This window comes from Boleophthalmus pectinirostris, unplaced genomic scaffold, assembly GCF_026225935.1.
Source record: "Boleophthalmus pectinirostris isolate CB_2022bp ecotype Guang Dong unplaced genomic scaffold, ASM2622593v1 HiC_scaffold_19, whole genome shotgun sequence".
Taxonomy (NCBI): Eukaryota; Metazoa; Chordata; class Actinopteri; order Gobiiformes; family Gobiidae; genus Boleophthalmus; species Boleophthalmus pectinirostris.
In genome coordinates this window covers 8,790,822-8,815,069 of record NW_026571140.1, presented here as the reverse complement: position 1 = coordinate 8,815,069, position 24,248 = coordinate 8,790,822, and the positions used below count along the sequence as shown (strand labels likewise).

The following is a 24,248-nucleotide window of genomic DNA, read 5'->3' as shown; positions in this document are numbered from 1 at the left end:
TCGCTCCGATAAAGGTTAAAGTGGTTAAAGATAGGCAAAAAGCTCCGTGGAGGAATGATGACTCAGTCAGAGCACAGAAAAGGGAGTGACGGAAGGCTGAGCGGAAATGGCGCAAGTCAAACCTCCAGGTTCATTATGAGATTTACAGAGGAACAATGCATATGTACAACTACACTTTGAGTAAAACAAGAGAGAAGTATTTTTCGGACATTATGGTAATTGCAGTAACAAACTCTCGTGTCCTGTTTGCAACAGTGAACAGATTAACAAACCCTCCAGCTCCACTGCCACAAGAACTAATTTCCACATCTAAATGTAATGAGTTGCAGTTTTCTTTAATGACAAAGTTCAGGGCATCAAAATGCCATCAATTCCACAACACAAATAACAAGCATGCAGCCACAGAGACACTTAGAGCTGAATCACTTTGCTCCTGTAACTGACAAAACTGTTTTAGAGATCGTTTACCAGTCTGAGTTCATCTACTTGCTGCCTGGACATGTTACCCCACTAGATTTCTAAAGTCCATCCTCAACAGTTTACTTTCACCACTCACTCACATAGTTAACATGTCACTTCAATCTGAAACATTCCCAAATGCGTTGAAAACTGCGGTCATTAAGCCTCTCCTAAGAAGAGCAGTCTTGATGCCACAGTACTGAACAATTCCGACCCATCTCAAATCTGCCGTTTTTGGCAAAGTCCTTTGAAAAAAGCTGTTTACCAACAGCTTACGAACTTTCTCCAAATGAACAACTCCTTTGATGTTTTCCAGTCAGGTTTTAGAGCCTCCACAGCACTGAGACTGCTCTTATCAAGGTGACAAATGACATCCGCCTGAACACTGATGCAGGCAAAGTCTCAGTCTTGATCCTGTTAGATCTGAGTGCTGCTTTTGACACTGTCGATCATGGGATCCTCTTACAGAGACTAGAGGACTGGGTGGGCATCTCTGGTACTGTACTAAACTGGTTCAAGTCCTATCTAGAAGACAGGAAGTTATTTTGTTGAAATTGGAAACTGTGTCTCAGATCACATGGCCCTGACCTGTGGGGTGCCTCAGGGGTCAATCCTGGGCCCCCTGTTGTTCAATCTCTACATGCTGCCATTAGGCCAGTTAATAAGCAGCAATAACGTGTCGTACCACAATTATGCAGATGACACTCAGATCTACGTCTCTCTGGCAGCAGGAGACTATGGCCAGTGGACTCACTTGGTCACTGCATCCAACAGATCAGTGTGTGGAGCAAAACAACTTTCTCCAGCTAAACTCTGACAAGACTGAAGTCATAGTGTTTGGTCCACAGAAACCAAGGGACAGTGTCAGCAGTCACCTCCAGTCTCTCGCTCTAAAACCTTCAAATCAGGCAAGAAATCTAGGGTAATAATGGACTCAGACTTGAACTTTAACAGTCACATAAAATCAATAACATCTGCAGCCTTTTACCATCTAAAAAACATAGCAAAAATCAAAGGTTTACTGTCTAAATCAGACTTGGAGAAACTTATCCATGCGTTTGTCTCCAGTAGATTAGACTACTGTAATGGTCTGCTCACTGGTCTCTCCAAACGAGCTGTGAGACAGCTGCAGAACATCCAGAATGCTGCAGCTCGGGTCCTTACTCGAACTAGGAAGTACGAGCACATAAGTCCTGTGCTCAGGTCTCTGCACTGGCTTCCTGTGCCTCAGAGAATAGACTTTTAAAGCAGCTCTACTTGTGTACAAGTCTCTCCATGGCCGAGCACCAAAGTACATCTGTGACATGTTAGTGTCATATGAACCATCTCGCACTCTGAGGACCTCAGGGACCGGCCTCCTGCTGGTGCCCAGAGTCAGAACTAAACAAGGGGAGTCAGCGTTTCAGGTTCATGCAGCTAAAACCTGGAACAGTCTTCCTGAACATGTGAGACAGGCCTCTTCTGTGACGCTGTTTAAATCCAGACTCAAAACATTTCTGTTTAACTGTGCATATAACTGAAAGGTTTTCATTCCGCACTCTTCTCTCTTTTTTTAATTTTAATCTTCATGTTTTGATTTGTTTTTATTATGATTTTAATGTATTTCTTATTCTGTAAAGCACTTTGAATTACTTTGTGTACGAATTGTGCTATACAAATAAACTTGCCTTGCCTTGCCTTGCCTTCTGCTGCTGGCAGCCTACAAAAGTGCAATTTTGGTTAAAAGGAAGGAAAAAAGGTATAAAACATGTAAAACTCCAACAAACAATCTGAACCACCAAAAGACAGGTTTTAGTAGAGACAAGTGTGTGAGTCTTACCTGTCGAGGAGCTGCAGGTGTCCCAACGGTGGAGGACCCTGGCCTGTCCTCTCTCTGGAGCTGGAACATCAGAAACACACAGGTTAACACAACAACATTGTAACAATAGAAAAGTGCAGATGTGAAAGAGAAGGGTGGAGAGCTGCCCTCTCCGAAGGACCACCACGGCGGGCTTGCATGGTCTGAGGGGCAGGCACCACAGACCTCTTCCTCTTCCTGCTGAGAAACAACATCAAATGGAGACTCAAAGAGAGTTTTGAAATTATTAAGGTCTTCTTACAAAACCTCACTACAGGAGTTTGTGATTAGATAAACAGCAAACTAAATAGACCCCATTTGCAAGTTTTGAAAATCATGGGCTCTCAGGGTTAGTTTTCAAAATTTGAAGGCCACGATTCAGAAATGAGAGAGAAAAAAACTGAGCCCTGAGTTTCCTCCACTCTCGATCACAGTGACTTTTGTGACTGATATGTTGCTGCCAGGATTTGATGTCACATCACACCAAATGTAGTGTTATAGGATGTTTATTTCTGGGTGCATAGATTATGTTTTATTAGGTTGGCGCAGGGGTGTCCAAACTTTTTTCATCAAGGGCCACACATCTAAACACAGACGAAGCAGAGGGCCGATCAAGGACAGTAGACTGATGCTCAATACAGGGAATAATTGAAATATGTGCATGTTTAACATGTTAGAATGAGCCATCAGTCTTTATTCATGCTAAGATCCTTAAAGTATATAAGATCCTAAATATTCAATATTAGCTTTATCACAGTAGATTTTCAAAAAACTTGCAGGAAAACAAACATTTTTTAATTGATGCAAGGTAATTTGGGCCAATTCACCTGGAAGGGTGAGGGCCAAATAACATTCTGTCTGAGGCCCGCATTTGGCCCCCGGCCCATAGTTTGGACATGCCTGGGTTAGCGTAAGCAATGCCCAATTTTATGATTCACAAATATAGGCCATTAAAGCGTTAAACTAAAACAAGTGGACTTAGTTTAAGATGCCACCATTTCATTACCAGCCAGATATCTGTCTGTGTCCTTATCATTATTTTTTAATTAATGCATTTATATAGCGCCTTTGAAGATACCCAAAGCATTTTACAGTTCATTATTCATTAACTCCACACTCAGTGGTGATAAGCTACTACTGTAGCTACAGCTGCCCTGGGGCAGACTGATGGATTATTGTAAGGAATCACTTCACCAAAATGACACAAATTTTAGGGGTTTAAAACTAAAAAGAGACAATATCCATGTCTTTGGAGTTGAATAAAGGCACCATTTGTTAATAAATGGCAGAATGAATAAAGTTTGCTGTATTGTAATGATAATAATCAAAATATCAAAACCAGACTATAATTTTATAAACGAGAGTAGGGCTTTTACCACTTTATGGATTTCTATTTGTAAAAAATATTTCTTTTACAATATGTGAATGGGTACATTGTGGTATGGTTTCATATCAAAGCTGCATCATCAGGCACATGTGGGTGGCCTTTGTGTCACTTTCCCGTGATGCAATGTAGCTTATAGAAGAAAGGTTTGCAAATAGACTAGATAATAGAAAATAGGTAAAACTGCAGGTAAAAAGTATTATTCACAATTTGAACCCGACCTGTATGGATTTTTAAAGAGCTGATATGATACCGATGTAAAAGCCTTTGGAGGTGCCAATAAGCAATATAACAGCTCATATATTTAGTGATGTTAATATTCACTGTAAATCTTCAGCTGATTACACAACTTAGGTTAGACTCTATTAGATTTTAAGGTGGGTTTGTTTAGGCTACATTTACTGTTATTTTGCCTCTCTACAGTCATATTTAAAGAGAGTAGTTTGCATAATTGGATTTTTTGCATGACATTTTTACCTGTAAACAAAGTAAACAAATTACCACTTAAGCCAGTTTAAAGTAAGAATTCAGTTTTTTTTTTTGAGCAATAAAAGCTGTAATGTATGATACGTGTTTAATGCCATACAGTGGAGCATTCTAGCCAAAGAAATGACATCTCCATTGATACAAGCAGCTGAGGCTCACTACCCATTAGAAAGGTTACATGCTTCATGCTGAAAGTCCAATTCTTTTCATGTGCAGTTGAATGACAGATCAGTACACTACTTCCAAAAACATGCTGACTAATTGATTTGAAGGTCCTATATTACACAGAATTGACTCTTGTGAGCTTTAAGCCATGTTAAAATGTTGTTACTTCATCAAAAACATACCTGGAGGTGTGTTTTGTTTCATTCATGAGTAATGAATTGTAAGTTTGACGAACTGGAATGTAAGAGGAGATAGAGCCTTTGCAGTGGAGTGAGCTGCCTTTACACATTAGACAAGCTTCTGTAACTCTTTTTATATCTCTTCTTAAAACACACTTGTTTACTTTGGCCTTTGACACAGTTTGAGTTGTTGACATTTTATTAAATTTGTTTTTTATTAGATTCTGTTTTTATTCATGTTGTTTATTTATTTATTTATTTATTTTATTTTATTATGTTTTTTTTTTTTTTTTATTTTTTAAGTGCGTTATAAATAAAGTTGTAGTTGCAGTTGCATCTCCAAAGCTCAAAATGGTCTATATCACCTTATGATATCATGAAGGTTTGGTTGGTGGAAGTAGGTGAAGTTTTCAAGTTAACAACTACCCGTTATATTTAGTTCAGTAGAGAGTGGCAATTCCGGGGCTGAAATTATCCAAATGATTCTAGTGACGGTGTATAGAGTTTAAAAACACGGTGGAGCGCTTCTTCCTGTATTACCACATGACATCACAATGTGGTTTTCTGTTTGAGAGAAGAATACAGTTTAAATATGCAGGATTTGTGTGTTGTTTGAATAAAACAAAAACTTAAAACTTAACGTAGATCAAAAAAAAAAAAAAAAAAAAGGGAAAAAAAAGCCAAATATAATCCCTTTAATGTACTTTTTGACCATATACTGTATTACAAGTTCTAAATATCAGGCGCAGTCATGAATGTGTGAACAATGGCCAGCAGATGGCAGCAGTGCACTTTTGCTGCGCCGTGCCCTTGCCGTGCGTAAAGACACGTGATGACGTTTGGAGAAAAAAAATCAGGAAATCCACCAAAACGAAAACTTCACGCTTTTAAGGTAAGTAGGACAAATATGTAGTTAAATGTCATAATATTAGAACACATAGCCTTTGAGTATCTTTCGTCAATGGCTGATCTCGTATATAGAGGATCGAACGTGTGCGTTTTGACTCGGATGCTTTTAAAGTTGCAAGTAGCATTATGTCAGAGGTGGAGTTCCGCATGAACAGCACTACCTGCACACATCAGTTACATACAAGTTATAGATGCATTATTACAAATAGATTTCCAAAATATGTGGCCGCATCAATCTGTTGTTTTCAGTGGCTATCGAAATATCGAAATCGGAAATATGAAGGTTTCGGAGCCAACCTTGTGCTGTCACATAAGCAGCACTTCCTCTGGGGGTAGTCTGCTACTTTGGTAAAGGTAGAAGTAGGTAAAACATGTTACGCAGCCTGAATTACAAAGGACTTGCAAATTAGAATTCTAAGGTACATTTATAAATGCTACAAATGAATACAATCAGCTAATAATAAATACAGTAAAGTAAGATATAGTAAAGTGAAACAGTAAAGTAAAATGGCATTGTGAAATGTTTCAGAGGAATTAAATCTGCACTACAACTTTTTTAGACAAAAGGTTTGTCACCTGCTTGTCTGCAATGTTCCAAAGTATGGTATTAAACTCCTCTGTCTCCATGGATGCAAGCAGATTATACCAAAAGGCCACACCCACACACACACACACACACACAAATATATATAAATTAGATAAAAAAATTTAATGCTATAGTGATGAAAAATTGACATTAAAACTATGTTACAATGGTGTTTTCTCATTTTTATTTTACTCAAGATTTTATTTCAATTGATTCATGTGAGTTTGAATGTTCAGAAAAGGTCTGTTTTCACCTACCCTTTCCCTACACACTGCTTTGCACTTACTTGCCATTGTTCTAAAATTCCATTAGAGTAAGAGTAAGTGCAGAGTTAAAAAATGTCATGTAGCAATTTTTACCAGTAAAAACTAGTCATGTTATAGTCCTTTAGTCGTTAATGTGGTTAATCGATTGATGGTGTCTTAGGCGACCAAAATTTGTTGAGGTTTAGTAATCATTTTAATTCATCTTAAAGACTTATGGGGCTACAGCAGGAAGGAGTTAGTGAGTAAGTTAGCTGAAGATTTTGTATATATATATATATATATATATTTTTTTTTATATATTTATATGTAAAACGGCACACGATTCACAAGTTTTAATGATATAGTTGCACTACATATGTTTCTCTGCATAAATAGTTGTTTTTGCATGAACTCTTGCTCAGGTGTAGTCTTTTGAGTGTAGTTTGGCTCAGATACTTAGAAATACGCAATTTTTTTGAGAGCTGTTGTCACAGCCCCTTTATACTCAACTAATCGACTGACATAATATGACTTTATCCGAGCAGTAATTCCTTTAAAATATTGCCCTAATATAAACCCATACATCCAGTATGCTATGTGATACTGTGAAAATGCTACTATGAAGAGACGGGGCCTATGAATTTTGAGGTTTTGAACAGGATGCCAGTAGACCTGTTTAAGATGCTTTAGATCAAAATCGGAGTTTAAAATGTAAAATAGTAATCCTATTAATATTTAGCACTAAATTCACCAATTAAAAGTATAATTTATTGTCTTTAATTGATTTGAACTCTAGCCTCTGTTCCTCTCTCCAGCAGATGGCGTGCTACGACTCGTGTAAGACCCTGGAGGAGGACAGTTATGAGGGTGCAGTGGGGGGAGAGCTGTCTGAGTGTGCTCTGCAGATGATGGAAAAGGACCGTGAGTCACTCCTGAGCCCATCGGAGGGGCCCGGAACCCTCACAAGCAGCAGCAGTCTCTCGACCCCGACCCCTCAGCAGGGCTACGATGTGGAGTTTGACCCCCCTCTGGAGAGCAAGTACGAGTGTCCCATCTGCCTCATGGCCCTCCGCAACGCTGTCCAGACACCTTGCGGACACCGATTCTGCAAGAACTGCATCGAGAAATCCATACGGTAAGTTCTTTAAAGGTGCTTTGTGAAACTTTTCTGGTGGAGGGTCCATCTAATCAGATCAGATCTGTGGAGAGGCAAGGTTTCGTACTCACATTGAGAATTCCTGTTTTTCTAGATATTTTTGAGCTATAAAACCACCAGTAATTGAGTAAATGTAGGATAGAGCTCTTTAATGTCATATTGTGGAACATTCCAGGCAGAGCAATGACATATCCATAGAAGTTGACAGACTTCAAAAAGTTAAATAAATACAACCAAAAAGTTAAATAAATACATCATTTATAGGTGGCCAGATGATTAATATATGGATAATATTGTGAATATTGTTTTGAAAAAAAAATTTAAAATTGAATATCGAGTACCGTATTTTTTGGACTATAAGTCGCTCTGGAGTATAAGTCGCACCAGCCAAAAAATACGTAATGAAAAAAAAAAAACATATATAAGTTGCACCAGACTATAAGTTGCACTTTTTGGGGGAAATTTATTTTATAAAATCAGAGACCAGAAACCGACATTTCATCTTGAAAGGCAAGTTATAGTAATAACAATAGAACAGAGAACAACAGACTGAATAGGCGTCTGGTATGTTAACATAACGTATGAACAGTTATTCAGATAACTAGAGCATAAACAACAGAACATAACAAGTTTACCAAACTTTTGATCTCACTCCAAATCACTAAATCCATTGAATTCCTCATCCTCGCTGTCACTTCTGAGCAACTCCGTGACCTCCGGAGGTAAAAGGAGCACCACTTCCTCTTCTGCGTAACTGTCATCAGACTCAGTATCAGTTCCAGTTAGAATTATTCCGGCCTTTCTGAATCCCGACAGGATGGTTTCAGTGTCACTGAAGTCGGTCCAGCCAATGACTTCCAGGAAAGTTACATGGCGCACCTGCCCGGTTGCCTTGAAGCTGTGTTCTCCATCCCAAATTTCCTCCAGTCCCTCACAGGTTTCTTGCTCACTCCAAACTTTCTTTCTGCTGCTCGATTACTGTTTTTGCTGAATACTTGACTACTTGCAGCAGGACAGTGGCTTTTTCTGCAGGAGATATGCACAGTGGTACAGAATAGCAGATACTGAAACAGAAGCCTAGAGTGCCCTCTTGCAGCTGTCAGTGTGAACATTTTAATATGTAATTTGCAAATCTAAAATTAAAAAAAATAACATATGAAGTTTTCTGCACTTTTGTGGGCACTTTTACAAATATTTCACATATAAACCTCAACTAAGGACATGCTTTAACACATTTCTTTTGGACTGGCATATCACTTGAATCGTGTTATCAGGAAACAAGTAAATTAATATAATAAAGACAATATGCCTTCCCCTAAATATATAGAACACAGACACGCTGAATGTATAAGGCAGCAAAAACAGTGACAATGGCCAGAGTTCTTTAATTCTCTGTTTGGTCTTATACAAGATGGATTGTCAACAGATGTTGCAAAGAGGCGGAGGGCTGCCAACCACTTCCACTCTATATTTGTTTATAACAGAGCAATGGTAAATGTAAATGCTGTGTTTAATGCTATGTGTTATATTGATATTGATTTACTAACATTATTTAGCTGTTAAGCTATGTTATACTGCTGTGACTGGCCACCTGAGTTGTCCTTGATATAATCAGCTGTAAATTAGAAGACATAAAACTATTTCTTTGAGGGGTATCACTTTATAGTAAGGCATACCTGTCATCAAGTATCATTTATTGCATCATAGATGCAAACATTTACAAATGATGTATAGGTATGCCTTATTATATAGTGTTACCCTTTGAGGCCATTGCATATTGATATTGTACATGTTTTGTATGCTAATATAATACTTATTCAAGTATTCATTCAGTTCATTCTGTATGTCTGCTATGCACTTATCCTGTCTTTGAAGAGCATGACTTGATTGGTTATTTTCTCTTGCTAACATTAGCCTTGTTTGTCTCTTGACAGGGACACGGGGCAGAAGTGCCCGGTGGACAATGAGATGCTGTCTGAGGACCAGCTGTTTCCAGATAACTTTGCCAAACGAGAGATTCTGTCTCTCAGTGTGCGCTGCCCCAACCCTGGCTGCTCAGGCAAGATGGAGCTCCGCACTCTAGAGGTACAATCGAGACATTCCTGGAACACACTGCAAGTTTTAAAGAGCTCATATTACATTATGTTGTTTCCTCATCAAAAACATACCCCAGGTTATGTTTTGTTTCATTCACACATGTTTAACACACAAACACTGCATATTTGGGCTGTGTTCTTCTCTCAAACCAAAAAAACTCTGTTCCACCTTGTGATGTCATGTGGTAGTGATAATGAGCTATAAGGTAACTGTTAACTTGAAAATTACCACCAGGCATCACAGGGTGGAATGGAACTTTTAAACTTTGGAGATGTAGACAGACTAATAAAGGATTACTCAAACATGCGTGAATGAAAACAAAAGACAACTCTGGGTATGTTTTTGATGAGATAATAATATTCTAACACTCAAAGCTCACGAGAGTCAATTTTGCGTCATCTCTGTGGTGAAGCTACACTGTCAGACATGAGCCTTACATGAACTATGACACAACTATAAATGTTATATGTTGCTGAATGAAAATATCCACAACATAATAATTCTACAGCAGGATTGCCCCTCCCAAAAAACAATTTCAAATGTACGTCATCATTACAAATATTAGCCGTAATATATAAATAGCAGAATAGCAGTAGTTATACCTTCTGGAAGCTGAAATGTCTTGATTTCAAAAACAGTGTCCAGAAACCTTTAATATCATCTGGTCCCCACTAGTACAAAAACAAAGTATTTACAATAAATATTGACCCTCAAAACTATTGTTCCACCTACCATATATTGAAGTCGATATAGTATTTATCCTGACAGACGAACTCAAACAGCACATGGAACAGGTCGAATCAGAAGAAAATTTGGCATCTGTATGGACTGTTTTTTTGAAAATTATAATCTATAATCACTATCAGTCCAAATAGTCTTCCTTCTGTTTAATGCTTTATCAATGTTATCAATATTATTCATTTCTTTGTTTTGAAAACATACAGTAGTTTTACATGAAGTCTGATCTTACAGGCTTTACATACGTAAAATGAGTCCAGCTGCACTTTCAGTAAAAATGAAACCTTTTCCATTGTGTAGATCTCTTGCACAGTATCAATCCAGTTCTCGATTGTTGGCCACTCAGGTTTAAGCCATTTCCTTGTTAGTGTCTTTGTACTTACAGCCAACAGAATGTGGAGTGATCTCTAGTTTTTATTGTTAAAGCCATCTAGTACTAGGCATTTATTCATTTCTATGTATTTAGTATAAGTTATGCAAGCTTCAAGGAATGAGTGGATTTAGAGCTTATAGAGCAATAGGACCATAATATTTTCAGTATAGTCATTTATTGATTAGCATGCATGTATAAAGTCATATACAGGCACAAATGCATGTATCAAAAAGCATTACTCAGATGATGAATACTCAATTTCCTGTCTCACAGCCACAACAGCCACAGTGGTATAAAAGTGTGCCACAATGCATCACACTACTACAGTATACTAATATGTATCAAAGAAGTGTTTCAATGTCAAATTCAGAGATAGAGATTAATCTTAAAGGTGCATTGTGTAACTTTTCTGATGGAGGGCCCGTCACCTGCTTGTTTCTATAGATATGTCATTGCTCTGCCTGGAGTGTTCCACAGTATGACATTAAACAGTTCTAACTTACGTTTCTTTAATTGAAAAAAAAAAATAAAAAAAACTAGAAAAACAGGCATTCTTACTGTGAACAGGGTTGCCTCTCCACAGGTCTGACCTGTAACTTGGTCTGGTTTAGTCTCCATAAAGATGGAAAGGTTTAAAGCCATACTGTGAAATAGGGTTGGGTGATAATACGGTATTACGGTATAGAGCGATATCAAAAAGTAGCAACGGTATCAGTTTCATTTAAAAAATCTGTAGCGCATAAGGACCTAATATAATATTATAATTTATTGATATCTAAATTTGTTTGCTCAGCACAAATTAATGTGTGGTTGTATTTTCAATTTAATGCTATCACGAATTAAAACTAATAGTATCTATAATGTTTCTTGGGTAGATGACTTGATTTGATTAGTTTCGTTCCGCTGTCATGTGACGCTCATAAGTGAGACAAGATGGCAAGTCCATCTGCAGGCGAGTTGGTCCTCCCCAAAATACTAGTACTTCTGCAGTTTGGCAGTATTTTGGCTTCAGGTGCACATTTGTTTATAAAACTTAAAACCACATGGCTTATTTGCATGAACTGTAAGCGCTGATAAAAACAGCTTGTTTCTTGTGCTGCTGACACGGTTCAGCTTCTGTCGGACTAAAGGACATGACTCAGTGGAATATATGTTTTTTCAGTGGAATATATGTTTTTTTTCTGTGACAGAGGGTGTTGGGGCTGACGGTGAGTCTGTTCTGTGCGTGTGTCGCGTTGGAGACAGTTCGTGTGTCTGCAGGTCATACGTATAGACCATACAGCAGTGGGGCTTCGTAGTTTACCAAAGCCATACTAAAAGATTTTGGTAATACAGTAATACCGTATACCCCGGTAAAATCCTGAGACGATTTCACGGTATGAAAATCTGGATACCGCCCAACCATAATGTGAAACGCTATATGTCTGGAATCCACAGAGAAAAGCATTTGACAGACCCTCCACCAGAAAAATTACATAATTCACTTTTAATATTAGAAAAATGAAACCCAGAAAAGTAATGGTTGTGATTTGTGTGTGTGTCAGAACCACCTGTCTGTGTGCGAATTCTCCACCCTCCCCTGCCCTCACTGTCAGAAGGCAGTGAGGAAGAGCCTGGTGGAGCAGCACGCCGGAGAGGAGTGTCCCCGCAGACCTGTGTGCTGCCCAGACTGTGTGGTCTATTACATCTATGAGGAGAGACAGGTAACGCATGCACATACATGTCAGGTGCTTTTGGGGACATTACACTGACTTACATTCATTTGCTGGACACTGATCAGCGTTAAACCTTTTTGTCTTGCATGTATTCAATTACTCTTGTTTTAAAAATACAGAGCAGTGTTGTTTCTGGGGGCACAGTGACTGAATGGTTAGCACTCACACCTCACACCAATGTGTTTTCAACCTAAACATGGACAATAGGTCAAATCCTCCAGCTAAGGTAGTCCTGACCAAGCCTACCTTAAGTTTTGGAGATGGGTCCCAGTAGCATAAAAGGATAATGCAACTGCAAAATTCTCCCTAAAGGTGACAGTAGTTCAGATGGTAGAGCATTTGTTCACTCATTCACAGATTGGTAGTTCAATTCCAGCTCTCACGGATGAATGCTGTTGTGTCCTTGGGCAAGACACTTAACCCACCTTGCCCCCTGTGTCTGTGTACATTGGTGTATGAATGCGTGTGAACTTGTTACCATTTACAGCAACAATAAAGTGTATCTTAAGCTCCACCTGTAACTTGGCTTGGAGGCGTTATCTGCTTGTCTCCATGGAGATGTACTAGTTTAATGCCAGACTGTGGAGCATCACAGGCAAGGCAATACCTGCAATATGGAGACACGCAGGCAGCATGATACACCTGTAAGCATTGCCAAACCATACTTATGATCTAATAGTCAAGGGTTTACCTCTTTAGTGATACAGGTGCACATAACATGAATATACATTTCAGTCCCCACAGTGTGATAAAAGAACTCACACTAATTAGCTGAAGCCTGCACACTCAAAGAACCAGAGTTATATTAAGTAACCTGAGTTTTGCGTTCACAGTTTTAGTGGCAGAATAAGCGCACCTGATGGGGCTTCATGTGTTTCCATGCTCGTAGTATTCTACCTGCAGTTGTCTCTAGTACCACACATGCTTGTTCCTGGTCACTGGCACACATTTTCGCTCCCCTTTGTCTTCGCTGTTTCACGTCCTCTGCGTCTCTCGCCTCTTCTCCTCCACTCTTCACTGCATTATCAGGCACTCACTTTTTTTCACACACCCCTCACGTTGCATTTATTTGACCACTTTATTTACTTGGGGTCCACACCTTTCGTCTTCAGGGGGAGAAGGAACACTACAGTAGCTTTACACCCTAGAACCTGTTCAGGGACTGAAGGTGGAAATTGGCAATTTTGCTATAACCTGGCACAAACATAATACCCCCTTGTGTAGGGCATTGTTTTTTTATGTGTATTGTCCCTGATAAATAAAAAAAACTAAACTATACCGAACCTGGTCCAACAGGACAACAGAGTGGGGAAAGCAAATTTGGTGTTTGGTCTCGGGCCAAGAATTGAAAACTCTATCATAATGCCTTGCCCCCATGCACGCACAGACATGCACACACACCCACAGCCCCACTGAGCCCCACAAAGCCCCACAGAGCTGACTCCAGTGTCTTTAAATGTCAAAGAGGACAAATCAAAGTGATGGATTGTGTTCTAACAGAGCTTGTGTAACAGGTCCACGAGCAGCAGTGTCCCTTTGCCAGTGTTACGTGTCAGTACTGCGACATGGACCTCCTAAGAGACCAGGTCAGTCTCCACTTTAAAAGCAAGGTTGCTTATTGTGTTTATTTTTGCATTTATTTAGCATTGCTTAAGTTCACATTAAAGGGCCCATATTACGCTATTGTCTGATCTATGTTATAATGTTGTTTCCTCATGAAAAACATACCTGGAGTTGTGTTTTATTACATTCACGGTTGTGTTTTGTTTCATTTTATTCTCTGGAGATGTGTTTTGGTTAACACACAGATCCTGTATAATTAGGCTGAGTTCTTCTCTCAAATAGAAGACACTCTGTTCCACCTTGTGATGTCATGTGGTAGTACAGGAAGTGCTCCACTGTGTTTTTATTCTGTACATCTTCACTAGAATCACTAGACCTGGAAATGACCATCTCTACTGACCTAAAGGTAGAAGGTAGCTGTTAACTTGAATATTGCCACTACATGACATCGCAAGGTGGACCAGAGCCAGAGTCCTGCACGGGTCCATTTTTGGAGACCCGCACCTGCGCATTACAGCACCGCACCCGCCTGTTAACCGTGATTATATCAAAATTAAACCTGCACCCTCTCGGACACGTTAACATTCCACCTGTAACCGGCACGTGCCCATGATAAATCGCACACAAATTAAAAGCATTCTAACTGAAGCATCCGTCAGAATATGAATTGAAAAGTTGCGACTTCAAGAACTACAATCACGAAAGGAAATGAAACGGTTACACTTTCTTCAGTACAAATACGAATTCACAGACACAACTCGACTATCATCACTTCACAGGCTTTATTTACTGAGCAAAAGAAAGAAGGATCGAGATGCTGCACTTTTGCGCCGCACACGCCACGGACTGAACCAAGACGAACCCAGGACTAACACAGGACTGATTCCAGGATTGAACTAGGACTAAAACAAGACTAAAACAGGACTAAACCAGGACTAAAAAGGACTCACTGTCGAGATGGACTCGGATGCGCCTGCGGAGTCCGTCGGGGTAGCACAGGTGAACGGACCGGCTCAGAGCTCAGTGCCCCACGGAGGTAAGCGCAGCCGTCGCCCAATCGCACTTCGCGGACACCCTGCTCCATGGGCTCGCGGTTCTTTCTCTTTTTTAAATCCAGGATTAGTCCTGGTTTAAACCTGGTTTAAACCTGGTTTAGTCCTGGTATAGTCCTGGTGTAGTCCTGGTTTAGTCTTGGTCTAGTCCTGGTGTAGTCCAGTTGTAGTCCTGGTTTAGTCTTGGTCTAGTCCTGGTCTAGTCCTGGTGTAGTACTGGTTTAGTCTTGGTCTAGTCCTGGTGTAGTCTTGGTGTAGTCATGGTGTAGTCCTGGTGCAGTCTTGGTCTAGTCCTGGTGTAGTCCTGGTGTAGTCCTGGTGTAGTCCTGGTGTAGTCCTGGTGTAGTCCCGGTGTAGTCCTGGTCTAGTCCTGGTTTAGTCTTGGTCTAGTCCTGGTGTAGTCCTGGTGTAGTCCTGGTCTAGTCCTGGTCTAGTCCTGGTCTAGTCCCGGTGTAGTCCCGGTGTAGTCCCGGTGTAGTCCTGGTCTAGTCCTGGTCTAGTCCTTGGTCTAGTCCTGGTCTAGTCCTGGTCTAGTCCTGGTGTAGTCCTGGTGTAGTCCTGGTTTAGTCCTGGTTTAGTCCTGGTTTAGTCCTGTTGTGGTCCTGGTTTAGTCTTGGTGTAGTCCTGGTGTAGTTCTGGTTTAGTCTTGGTCTGCCCATGTGTAACTGCTACCGGCCCGCATACCCGCCCATAAAATTCCATAACATTAAAACTCACCCATTTCAGCAAACCCACGAGTACCCGACCTGTTGCAGGACTCCGAACAGAGCATTTTGAGCTTTGTAGATAATAAACAACTAAAGACTAATAAACCAGGATTACTCAAACACATATAATCCTGTGTGAAACAAAACACAAAAGTGTGGCTATGTTTTTGATGAGGTAACAGCATTATAACATGTCTTAAAGCTCTAACGAGTCAATTTTGTGTAATATCAACAGTCACCCCATGATTCCATCTGTGAAATCTATTCCACAAATCCACTGCTGAGCTCCATACTGGGCTCTGTACAGCTGCAGTGTGGTTTGCAGAAGCTGGTGGTTACACTGGGGTTATAAACATTTATCATGAATCCATGAATCACATTTCTTCTGCTTTTGTAGTTCTCCATTTGTGGAGGTGGGCAGATGACAGACCTTTAATATTAGTTATAAATAGCCATATCGCTGGTGATTGTGCATAGCAGCTGATTTTTCTCTGAGTTGCAAGAGGAGGCGGATAGAGATTGTGGCTAATTGCTAATGCTAAAGCCTAGAGCGAGAAACTCTAATAATGAAACAGATAAGGCGTGAGATACGGAAGCACAACTTAAAAGGCACAACTTAAAAGGCTTACTATAACTTAAATGGCAAAGTTGTTAGAAAAGTATTATAAAATCCTCTGTTAAGCAGCTTTAGGATTATCACCATGTTATTCTAATTTTATATTGTGCTAAACACTGCCTTAGTTATAAGACACAGTCATATCCGAAGGTGGCCAATAATGTGAAACCTGTAATAACACATGGCTCACTACACCTGTCACTAACAGCACAGTGAAATAAGCAGAGGGGACATAAGATAATAGTGACAGAAAACTACTGTTATTAAATATGGATTGTTCTGATGTTATTTTTCAGATGGAATCCCACTGTGACACTGACTGTCCAAAGGCACCCATAGCATGTACCTTTAGTATTTTTGGCTGCAAGGAAAGGGTAAGAGAATGTAATTTTTTATTAACTTCTTCTGAAAGCTTGAAAATTATAAGTTATATCTCATTGTCCTATATTGTCACATCAGCATACCCCAATGGGTCAATTCAATATGACCATCACAATATAGCACACACTTATGTATGTATTGTACTCGTGTATCGTACCCTTGTGTTGCTTGTTGCAGATGCTGAGACATGACCTGGCCCAGCACATGCAGGAGTTCACTCAGATGCACATGAGGTTCATGGCTGAGTTCCTGCGAGGCCTTAGTGTGAACGGTGCCAAGCCTCGAGCCGCCTGTAACGGCGCCCCTCCCCAGCCCAGCGAGGAAATGCAGAGGCTGCGGGAAATGGACACACGGCTGGTGAAGCAGGACCACCAGCTGAGAGAGCTCATCATACTCAAGGAGACACAGGTATAAAAATAAAGAAATAAGACAACATCAACTTTTAAAACAAAAAGAGAAGTTCATTTAAAGTTGTGATAAATATTCATTTATCCATTTGATAAAAAAATTCTGACATTTGAGTCTAATCTTGGCCCCTGTTCTGTGTTCCTTTCAGACGGGCCAGCTGACAGAGCTGCGTCGTAGGGTGTCCATGCTGGAGGAGACGGTGAAAGAGCTGGAGGCACAGCAATGCCATGGAGTGTTCATCTGGAGGCTGCGCAACTTCTCTGCTCTGCTTAAGAACCAGGAGGCAGGCCAGCCTGTGGTGGAGCACAGCCCAGGCTTCTACACCGGACGGCCTGGTTACAAGCTGTGTCTGCGGCTGCACCTGCAGACACCCAGCGCCCTGCGCTGCTCCAACTACATCTCCCTCTTTGTCCACACCATGCAAGGTTTATTTGACAGCCAGCTGTCCTGGCCCTTCCAGGGTGTCATCCGCCTGGCCATCCTGGACCAGGGGCCTGAGGGCCATCACCACATGGAAATGATGGAGACCAAACCAGACCTGCAGGCCTTTCAGAAGCCCACCATCCAGCGCAACCCCAAAGGCTTTGGCTATGTCACGTTCATGCACCTGCAACAGCTGAACCAGAAGGCCTTCATCAAAGACGACACACTGCTCATCCGCTGTGAGGTCACCCCGCGCTTTGACACTGGACACAGGGAAGGGCCCGCAGTGCAGGCCCGGGGCCTCGAGGCTCCTGCTGCCCGGGACTAAAAACCAGACTGTGGCTCTTACCGCCAGGGAATAAAAACATACAACCGGACTGAAGCCCCTATTACCAGGGACTAAGGATACATGACCAGACTGTGGCCCTTATCACCTTTATCACCTAAATATACAACCACACTGTCCCCTCCCTACTGCCCAGGACCAGAGACGTACAACCAGACTGTGGCCTGTGCTGTCTGGGACTTAGGAGCAAGCTGAAGGAGCCCAGGCCTTCACCGCACATTACAGAGGAGTTCCACTGCTGACACTGGTGCCATTTACAGAATAACTACATGTCTCTTAGATTTCTTAGCTCAATACAAACACGATATAAATGCTTTGACCACTTTACAGTTACATATCAAGTTCAATTTCTTTCCAATACATTGCAAAGTAGCAGAGACTGAGGCCTAAGGAAATTTAAAGTAAAATCCAGAGCGCACTAAAAGATCGACCCAGAGGAGTTGAAATAAGCACATTTTCTCTAGGTAAATGAATGTAAGGAGAGATGTGAGTAGGAGCCAGTCTGGGACATGCACTAGCTGATGTGAGGCCTTTAAGTTTCATTACAGATGCTGTATTTTACTTTTCCTCTCACTTCAAGAATCATCTAAGGCTCTGACACACAACCTTTACACAGAAGAACAATATCACAAAGTGTTTGAATCAAATGGTGCCATAAGGAAGCGTTCTAGCACGTCACTAACCCACAGCACAACTGCACACTTTATGAACGCTGAATGTTGCTCTTTTTGCTCGTTAGGTGTGGACTCTTAACAGTAAATGCCTTTTTGTGAACAATCTCTAGATCAATCTCTTACTATAGTTCTCAGTGTGTCTGTGTGTTTGTCACTGGCTATAATTTATGCATTGTATATTCATGTTAATATTTTAATGTTTGTGTATTTCATTCATTAAAAACATTGAACTTTAGTTGTGGAAAATATACAAGATTTTTAACATTAATGAAACTGGGTGTGCCATTTGTTGTCTCGTGTTTTAGTGCTCCATTGGGCTGCTCCTGGTTTAGAGTTTACTTTGAACCTGGTAGTGATGGTTTAGTATGAGTCCTGGTTTAGTCCTGGTCTAGTCCTGGTCTAATTTGGGCCATGGTGGTGCATGGAAAGCATAGTATTCTTTGAGGTGGTTTATGTTGTGGAAAGTATCACAGAGTTTTTCACATTTTGCTTTAAGGTTGGTCAAATGAATCTCTCTTTGATCTTTTACTGTAGATTCTCATCAGTGACCAATATATCAAAAAAAGTAAAACTCATATGAACTTTAAACATTGTTTATTAAAATTTTAATTACAATAGAAAAAAAAAATATAGTAATAATAATCTTAATCATAAAGGCACACTTAAATATGTTAGGGCTTGATAATAAATAAAAATGTCATAATTTCTCTGCAGTGCTACTCGTCAATGTAAGGGAGCTTGGCTGCTGCGTGCGCCCCCTCTGGGTCCTCTGTGTCTCTGGGCTTGTCCTTGTCCTTGGATGTCTTCTCCTTTGAACTGGTCAAACTCACTGTGGACAGACAAATATGGATACACACAAAGTACATAAAGACATTAAACCACTCACATGACGCCTTGTTAATGTATTGGCAGATGTACTTCTAGTAGGTAACATTGTGTTGTTTTAGGGACTTTATGACCCATAGTAAATAAAAATATAAGAAAGAAAAAAACAGCAGCAGTAGGTGCCAAGATTATAGGATTTTGGATGGGCTTTCGTTCTGTTCACACGTGTCCCTCACGTCTATCATAATTTTCTCTGCGTTTCACTGTTCTTTTGTCTCCCATGATGCAGCAGACCAGTGTCTTTCTTGTGTCTTTCCCATCCCACATCAGACCCGCTGATCTCCTCTCTCCCCCTGGTCCCACCTGTCCCGTGTCTCCCACCTGAGGTACGAGTTTCTACTGTTGCTACTGCTGCTGCTCACATTCTCCTCTCACAGTTGCCCACTGCATTTGGTCTCAAACAGGTCAATGAATTACGGAAAACATTTATTGTCATATAAATGTTTCTGATCTTACTGCTTTGCGCACCTGCACTTGTAGATGGAGGTGCTGCTCCATGGGTACAGGGTAAGAAAACACACTTTAGGTTAGTGCTGTAAACAGCGTCATGTGAATGAGAAGATTTTTTACAGATCATGATCAAACCAAACTGTAGAGCAGAGCTGAGCCGATAGAGGAAGCAGGCATAAAACCCTCAGTCTGCTCCACTCCACCTAATATTTAAGTACCACACACTTCTTATTTATTTATTATATAGAGCTCCACACCTCACACCTGCGCTCATGGAAAAAACAGACGCAAGATACGACCCACAGACTTTTAATTATTGCTATTTTTAAAAAAAAACTAAAATAGTCAAATGTCTTTGTTAGGAACATTTTCATTTCTTGTATTTAAACATAAAGCACATAGACTGTAGTGTATCGTCTGCATTACTCACATGGAGCTTTGGGAGCATCTTTCTCACACTTCAGGGTGCTCAGAGCAAAGCACTCGGCCATCCAGGACAGCACCTCGCCACAGTACCGGATCTGAGGAGTCAAACCGCCAACCACGACTTAGAAGAACAGTGTGTTTATATCAGATAGAATGATTTAAGACATTTCACTCACCTGTGTCTCCACAGACACCAGGCGCTTCTCCTGATCTCTAAAGCCACCAACGATTCTCAGCAAACTCTGCACTCTGGAAATGCACACCAAATTGTTATAAAAAGAAAAACTGATCACCTTTCCACACACTGGACTTAACATTATGGAGCACTAATGATGAATCACAGAGTTTTTCACATTTTGCTTAAGCTTGGTCAAATGAATCTCTCTTTGACCTTTTACTGTAGATTCACATCAATGACCAATATATCATCATCATTTTGTAGTCATGCCGAGCAATTTATGTTGTCAGGATTAATTTGTTTTCCATTTTATGATTGTTTAAAGCTGAATTAAGTCATTTTAAACTACAATGTGCATTGTAGTTTAACTACATGACTGGGACTTTAACTGCTTAACTGTAACTATTACAATTACATGGCTAGAATTATTCTAAATTACAAGTAGTACATTTAAAACTGTATTCTACTAAAATTACAACTACCTATCCCTATCCTATTAGGTACTCTTCACTGCTGAATATTGGTTACCTGTCCAGCCAGAATCATACATTTTGACAAAACTTTACAAAGAATGGATTTGGAAACATATGTTAATTGTCTCCCTGAATTGACTTGGACATGGTCTGTTCATGTCAAAACAAACATGACATCTTACATGCACAAAAGGGGAAAAAATAACTGAGCAACAGTGTAAATTTCTGCAGAATGAACACCTGAACCACTAAAATCTATTTAATTTAGTTATATATTTTGTTCTGAACAATGCAATCATTTTGGAGCAGAGATGTCTTCTGCATTTGAGAGACACTGTGGTTGGACCGTCTCAAGTTTGGATGAAGATTTTTCACTCTCTGTTCCTGTTTAAGTCCCTTCTGGATTTGAACATGGGCTAAATACTAACAAATGCACAGCCTTATCTTCAGCAATAGAGACCCTTAGAAGGCAACAGCATACACCTTTAACCCATAAATACATGTTAAACAAAGGTATTTGTGTTTTGGGGTTACTACAGTTGCGTCTCACTTGGAGGCAGTGTTTTTGAGCCTCTCATCACTGCTCTCCCAGTGCTTTCTCTCCAGTTTGGCCAGGTAGTTCTCCTTCTGCACCGTCTCCCATGTCTTCAGCTTCTGGTCCAGGCCTGGAGGCAGCTCCTTCTCTGCAATGCCAGCAAAGAAAACACACTATTCAAAGTTGGGTTTATTTATATTATACCAATATCTAAACAATATATGTCCCCTTAGAATTTACGGTATTCATATTCTGTGATGATGTCATACTCCCAGATGGGGACAAGAGACAGTTTTCTCTATTAATTATGTTCAAGTGTACCATAAAATATCCAAAAGGTTAATTCACAAGTGTTGAACTTGTTCATTTCTTTTATCCAAGAACTCACTGTATTATAACAAAAATCTTTTCCATGTGCATAGGCCCAGTAATTACAAAGGTCTTAACCATAAACCAGGTCAATAACCTGCAGTCAGACACATAAACAAGAAATCCCACCACAAAATCCGGACCTGTCCTCCAGCTTCAGATAGAAGATTAATGCTATTAAGGAATAAACTAAGTAAATGTAAGTGTTTAAATGGAAATATGATTATATATTTGTAGTCCTAATAATGCAAGGAACTCTGTGTTTCTCTGTTAAGACATTACAGGGAAAATTTTATTTTCTGACTCCCTGTTAGTTAGCTCTTGAGTAGAAGTCTATACTGACAACATGTCTGCTGGAACTGCACATTCTTTACTCTAGGTTCCATCTAGTCCCTTATTCTAGCTCAGTGGTGTGTAGTACCCAGGAGTTCTTGCTTGGACTCGGGCTTCTTGCACAGGCTGAGGAAGACTTGGGACAGGTGGCTGATGATGATGAAGGGCGGGGCCAGAGCGGGTCGACTGTGGTATTCCACGATCAGGTTGTACCTCTGAAACTTCCAGTAGATGTCTGTATGCTCCTGCACCACCTGGAATGTGTAGCTGCAGAGCACACAGAAGACTTTAAGACAGGAGGTATGTCACTGGTCATTTATATCATACCTTTTTCATTTTCAGACATTATAAACTACATTTGAACTACTACTACTACTACTACTACTACTACTACTACTACTACTACTACTACTACTACTACTACTACTACTACTACTACTACTACTACTACTACTACTACTACTACTACTAATAATAATAATAATAATAATAATAATAATAATAATAATAATAATAAACTTTAAAAAGCCCATATCATGTTACAGACATGTTATAATGTTTCCTCATCAAAAAACACACCAGAATTAGCATTTTGTTTCACTCACACATGTTTAACACACAAACACACGTATTACTAGAATCATTTGGATCATTTCAGACGTGGAATTGGCATCTTTAAACTAAACTTCGTCAAACATGTGAATGAAACAAAAAAAAAAAACTCCAGATATGTTTTTGATGAAGTAACAAATTCTAACATGGTTTAAAGTTCCCAAGAGTCAATTTAATGTAATATAGCGCCTTTAAATATGGCTAAAAACAATAAGTGATGATTTTGGACAGATATTTAACTGCTTCAAGGCCTGTGAACACTGCTGTTATTAAAATAGGTCCATCCACTGATATTAAGATAAGCCTTTATTGTCACCAAGTGGAGACATTTATCTTGGGACATCAGGGGCATAATGAAAACAGACATCCAAACAGTTTCATACATAATACTGTGCCTAATACATAAATTCCTCTGACCTAAAGCTACACAATCCACACATCCACATAGAACACAAACTACTACACAATATGTCTATGGCCTAAAGTGCAGCTCATATTGCACTTTTTCATATGGCCCCAAAAGTGCAGTTAATAATGCACTCCTCTTCTTCAGGCTGTTTGTGTCAGTGGATCTTTGGACTATTCTTTGGGAACATTTGGACCATACAACTCTTGTATACAACACTTAACAGTCCCACAGTGAAGGCAATGACAGAAGGACATGGCTCCATTTAAAGCAAACAGTATTTTCTGCAAATTGTCTCGTAAAACAGATGCACATACTACATTTTGTACCCCACTGACAAATGACTTACAAAAAAAATAGCATAAAGAGAAGTGGGTAATACTAAGTTATATTCATTTGAGTGAGTTTGCACTTTTCTGAGTATTTTATTTTTCCTACTTGAGTAATATTGTTATGGACGTATCAGTACTCTTAGTTGAGTAAAAGTTTGGGTTCCTCTTCCCAATGTAGTACAATAAGTCTACAAGTGACAAAAGCTTTACGGTGACAATATGAAATGATTTGAATATTTGTGTTTCTTGCATCGCTTCTTCTTCAGATATGATCGTTTGATGATTCGATGATGATGATGATTTTGTTTTTCGCCATGAAGATGTTTTTGCTTTGTCTGGAATGTTTCACAGTGTGGTATTAAACCTTTCTATCTTCATGGAGACCAAAGTAGACCAAGTTACAGGTCAGATTTGTGGAGACGCAATCCCGCTCACAGTTAGAATATTTGTTTTTCTAGATATTCTTGAGCTATAAAACCACCTGTAATTGAATAAATATAAGGTAGAGCTGTTTAATGTCATTCTGTGAAACATTCCAAACTAAGAAATGACATTAAAAAGTTAAAAAGTGTGCATTTGATGTATTGTTATTCGAATCACATTAACTTTAAATTATAAATCTGATGTTATGCACTGTTGGGCAAGTTACTTTAAAACTGTAATGCGTTATTTATGACTTATTACTGTAATTTCGAAGTCATAAGTTACATTACAATATTACTGTATTTAAAATTTAAGGCATTACATGAC

At 39.7% G+C, this 24,248-nt stretch overlaps 2 protein-coding genes across 3 annotated transcripts in view; one reads left to right on the top strand and one right to left on the bottom strand.

Moving 5' to 3' along the window:
* The first annotated feature begins 5,318 nt into the window (after nucleotides 1–5,318).
* traf6 (TNF receptor-associated factor 6) lies at nucleotides 5,319–18,734 on the top strand. 2 transcript variants are annotated; one of them, XM_020927444.2, is made up of 8 exons: nucleotides 5,319–5,402; nucleotides 7,069–7,385; nucleotides 9,341–9,491; nucleotides 12,159–12,317; nucleotides 13,844–13,915; nucleotides 16,564–16,641; nucleotides 16,826–17,056; nucleotides 17,205–18,734. In XM_020927444.2, the coding sequence occupies exons 1-8, from the start codon at nucleotides 5,343–5,345 to the stop codon at nucleotides 17,805–17,807; spliced, it is 1,671 nt and encodes a 556-aa protein (XP_020783103.2). In that variant the 5' UTR covers nucleotides 5,319–5,342; the 3' UTR covers nucleotides 17,808–18,734. The 2 variants fall into 2 exon arrangements, with proteins under 2 accessions (XP_020783103.2, XP_020783104.1); XM_020927445.2 differs by having other exon boundaries at nucleotides 5,344–5,402; nucleotides 7,066–7,385.
* Nucleotides 18,735–19,159: 425 nt separating this feature from the next.
* The window catches only part of trpm5 (transient receptor potential cation channel, subfamily M, member 5), a 77,337-nt gene continuing 72,248 nt past the window's right edge, over nucleotides 19,160–24,248 (bottom strand). Inside the window, exons 22-26 of the mRNA XM_055154529.1 lie at nucleotides 22,237–22,415; nucleotides 21,462–21,594; nucleotides 20,437–20,509; nucleotides 20,265–20,355; nucleotides 19,160–19,328 (exon numbers count right to left, since the gene is read on the bottom strand). Coding sequence (XP_055010504.1) covers nucleotides 19,216–19,328; nucleotides 20,265–20,355; nucleotides 20,437–20,509; nucleotides 21,462–21,594; nucleotides 22,237–22,415 — 589 coding nt within the window. The 3' untranslated portion in view covers nucleotides 19,160–19,215. The remainder of the gene's footprint in view (nucleotides 19,329–20,264; nucleotides 20,356–20,436; nucleotides 20,510–21,461; nucleotides 21,595–22,236; nucleotides 22,416–24,248) is intronic.

Coding starts and splice junctions, on each gene's coding strand:
- traf6 (XM_020927444.2), top strand. CDS start 5,343: ATGACGTTTGGAGAAAAAAAATCAGGAAATCCACCAAAACGAAAACTT. Junction 12,318..13,843: donor ACATCTATGAGGAGAGACAG/GTAACGCATGCA, acceptor CTTGTGTAACAG/GTCCACGAGCAGCAGTGTCC. Junction 17,057..17,204: donor TCATACTCAAGGAGACACAG/GTATAAAAATAA, acceptor TGTTCCTTTCAG/ACGGGCCAGCTGACAGAGCT.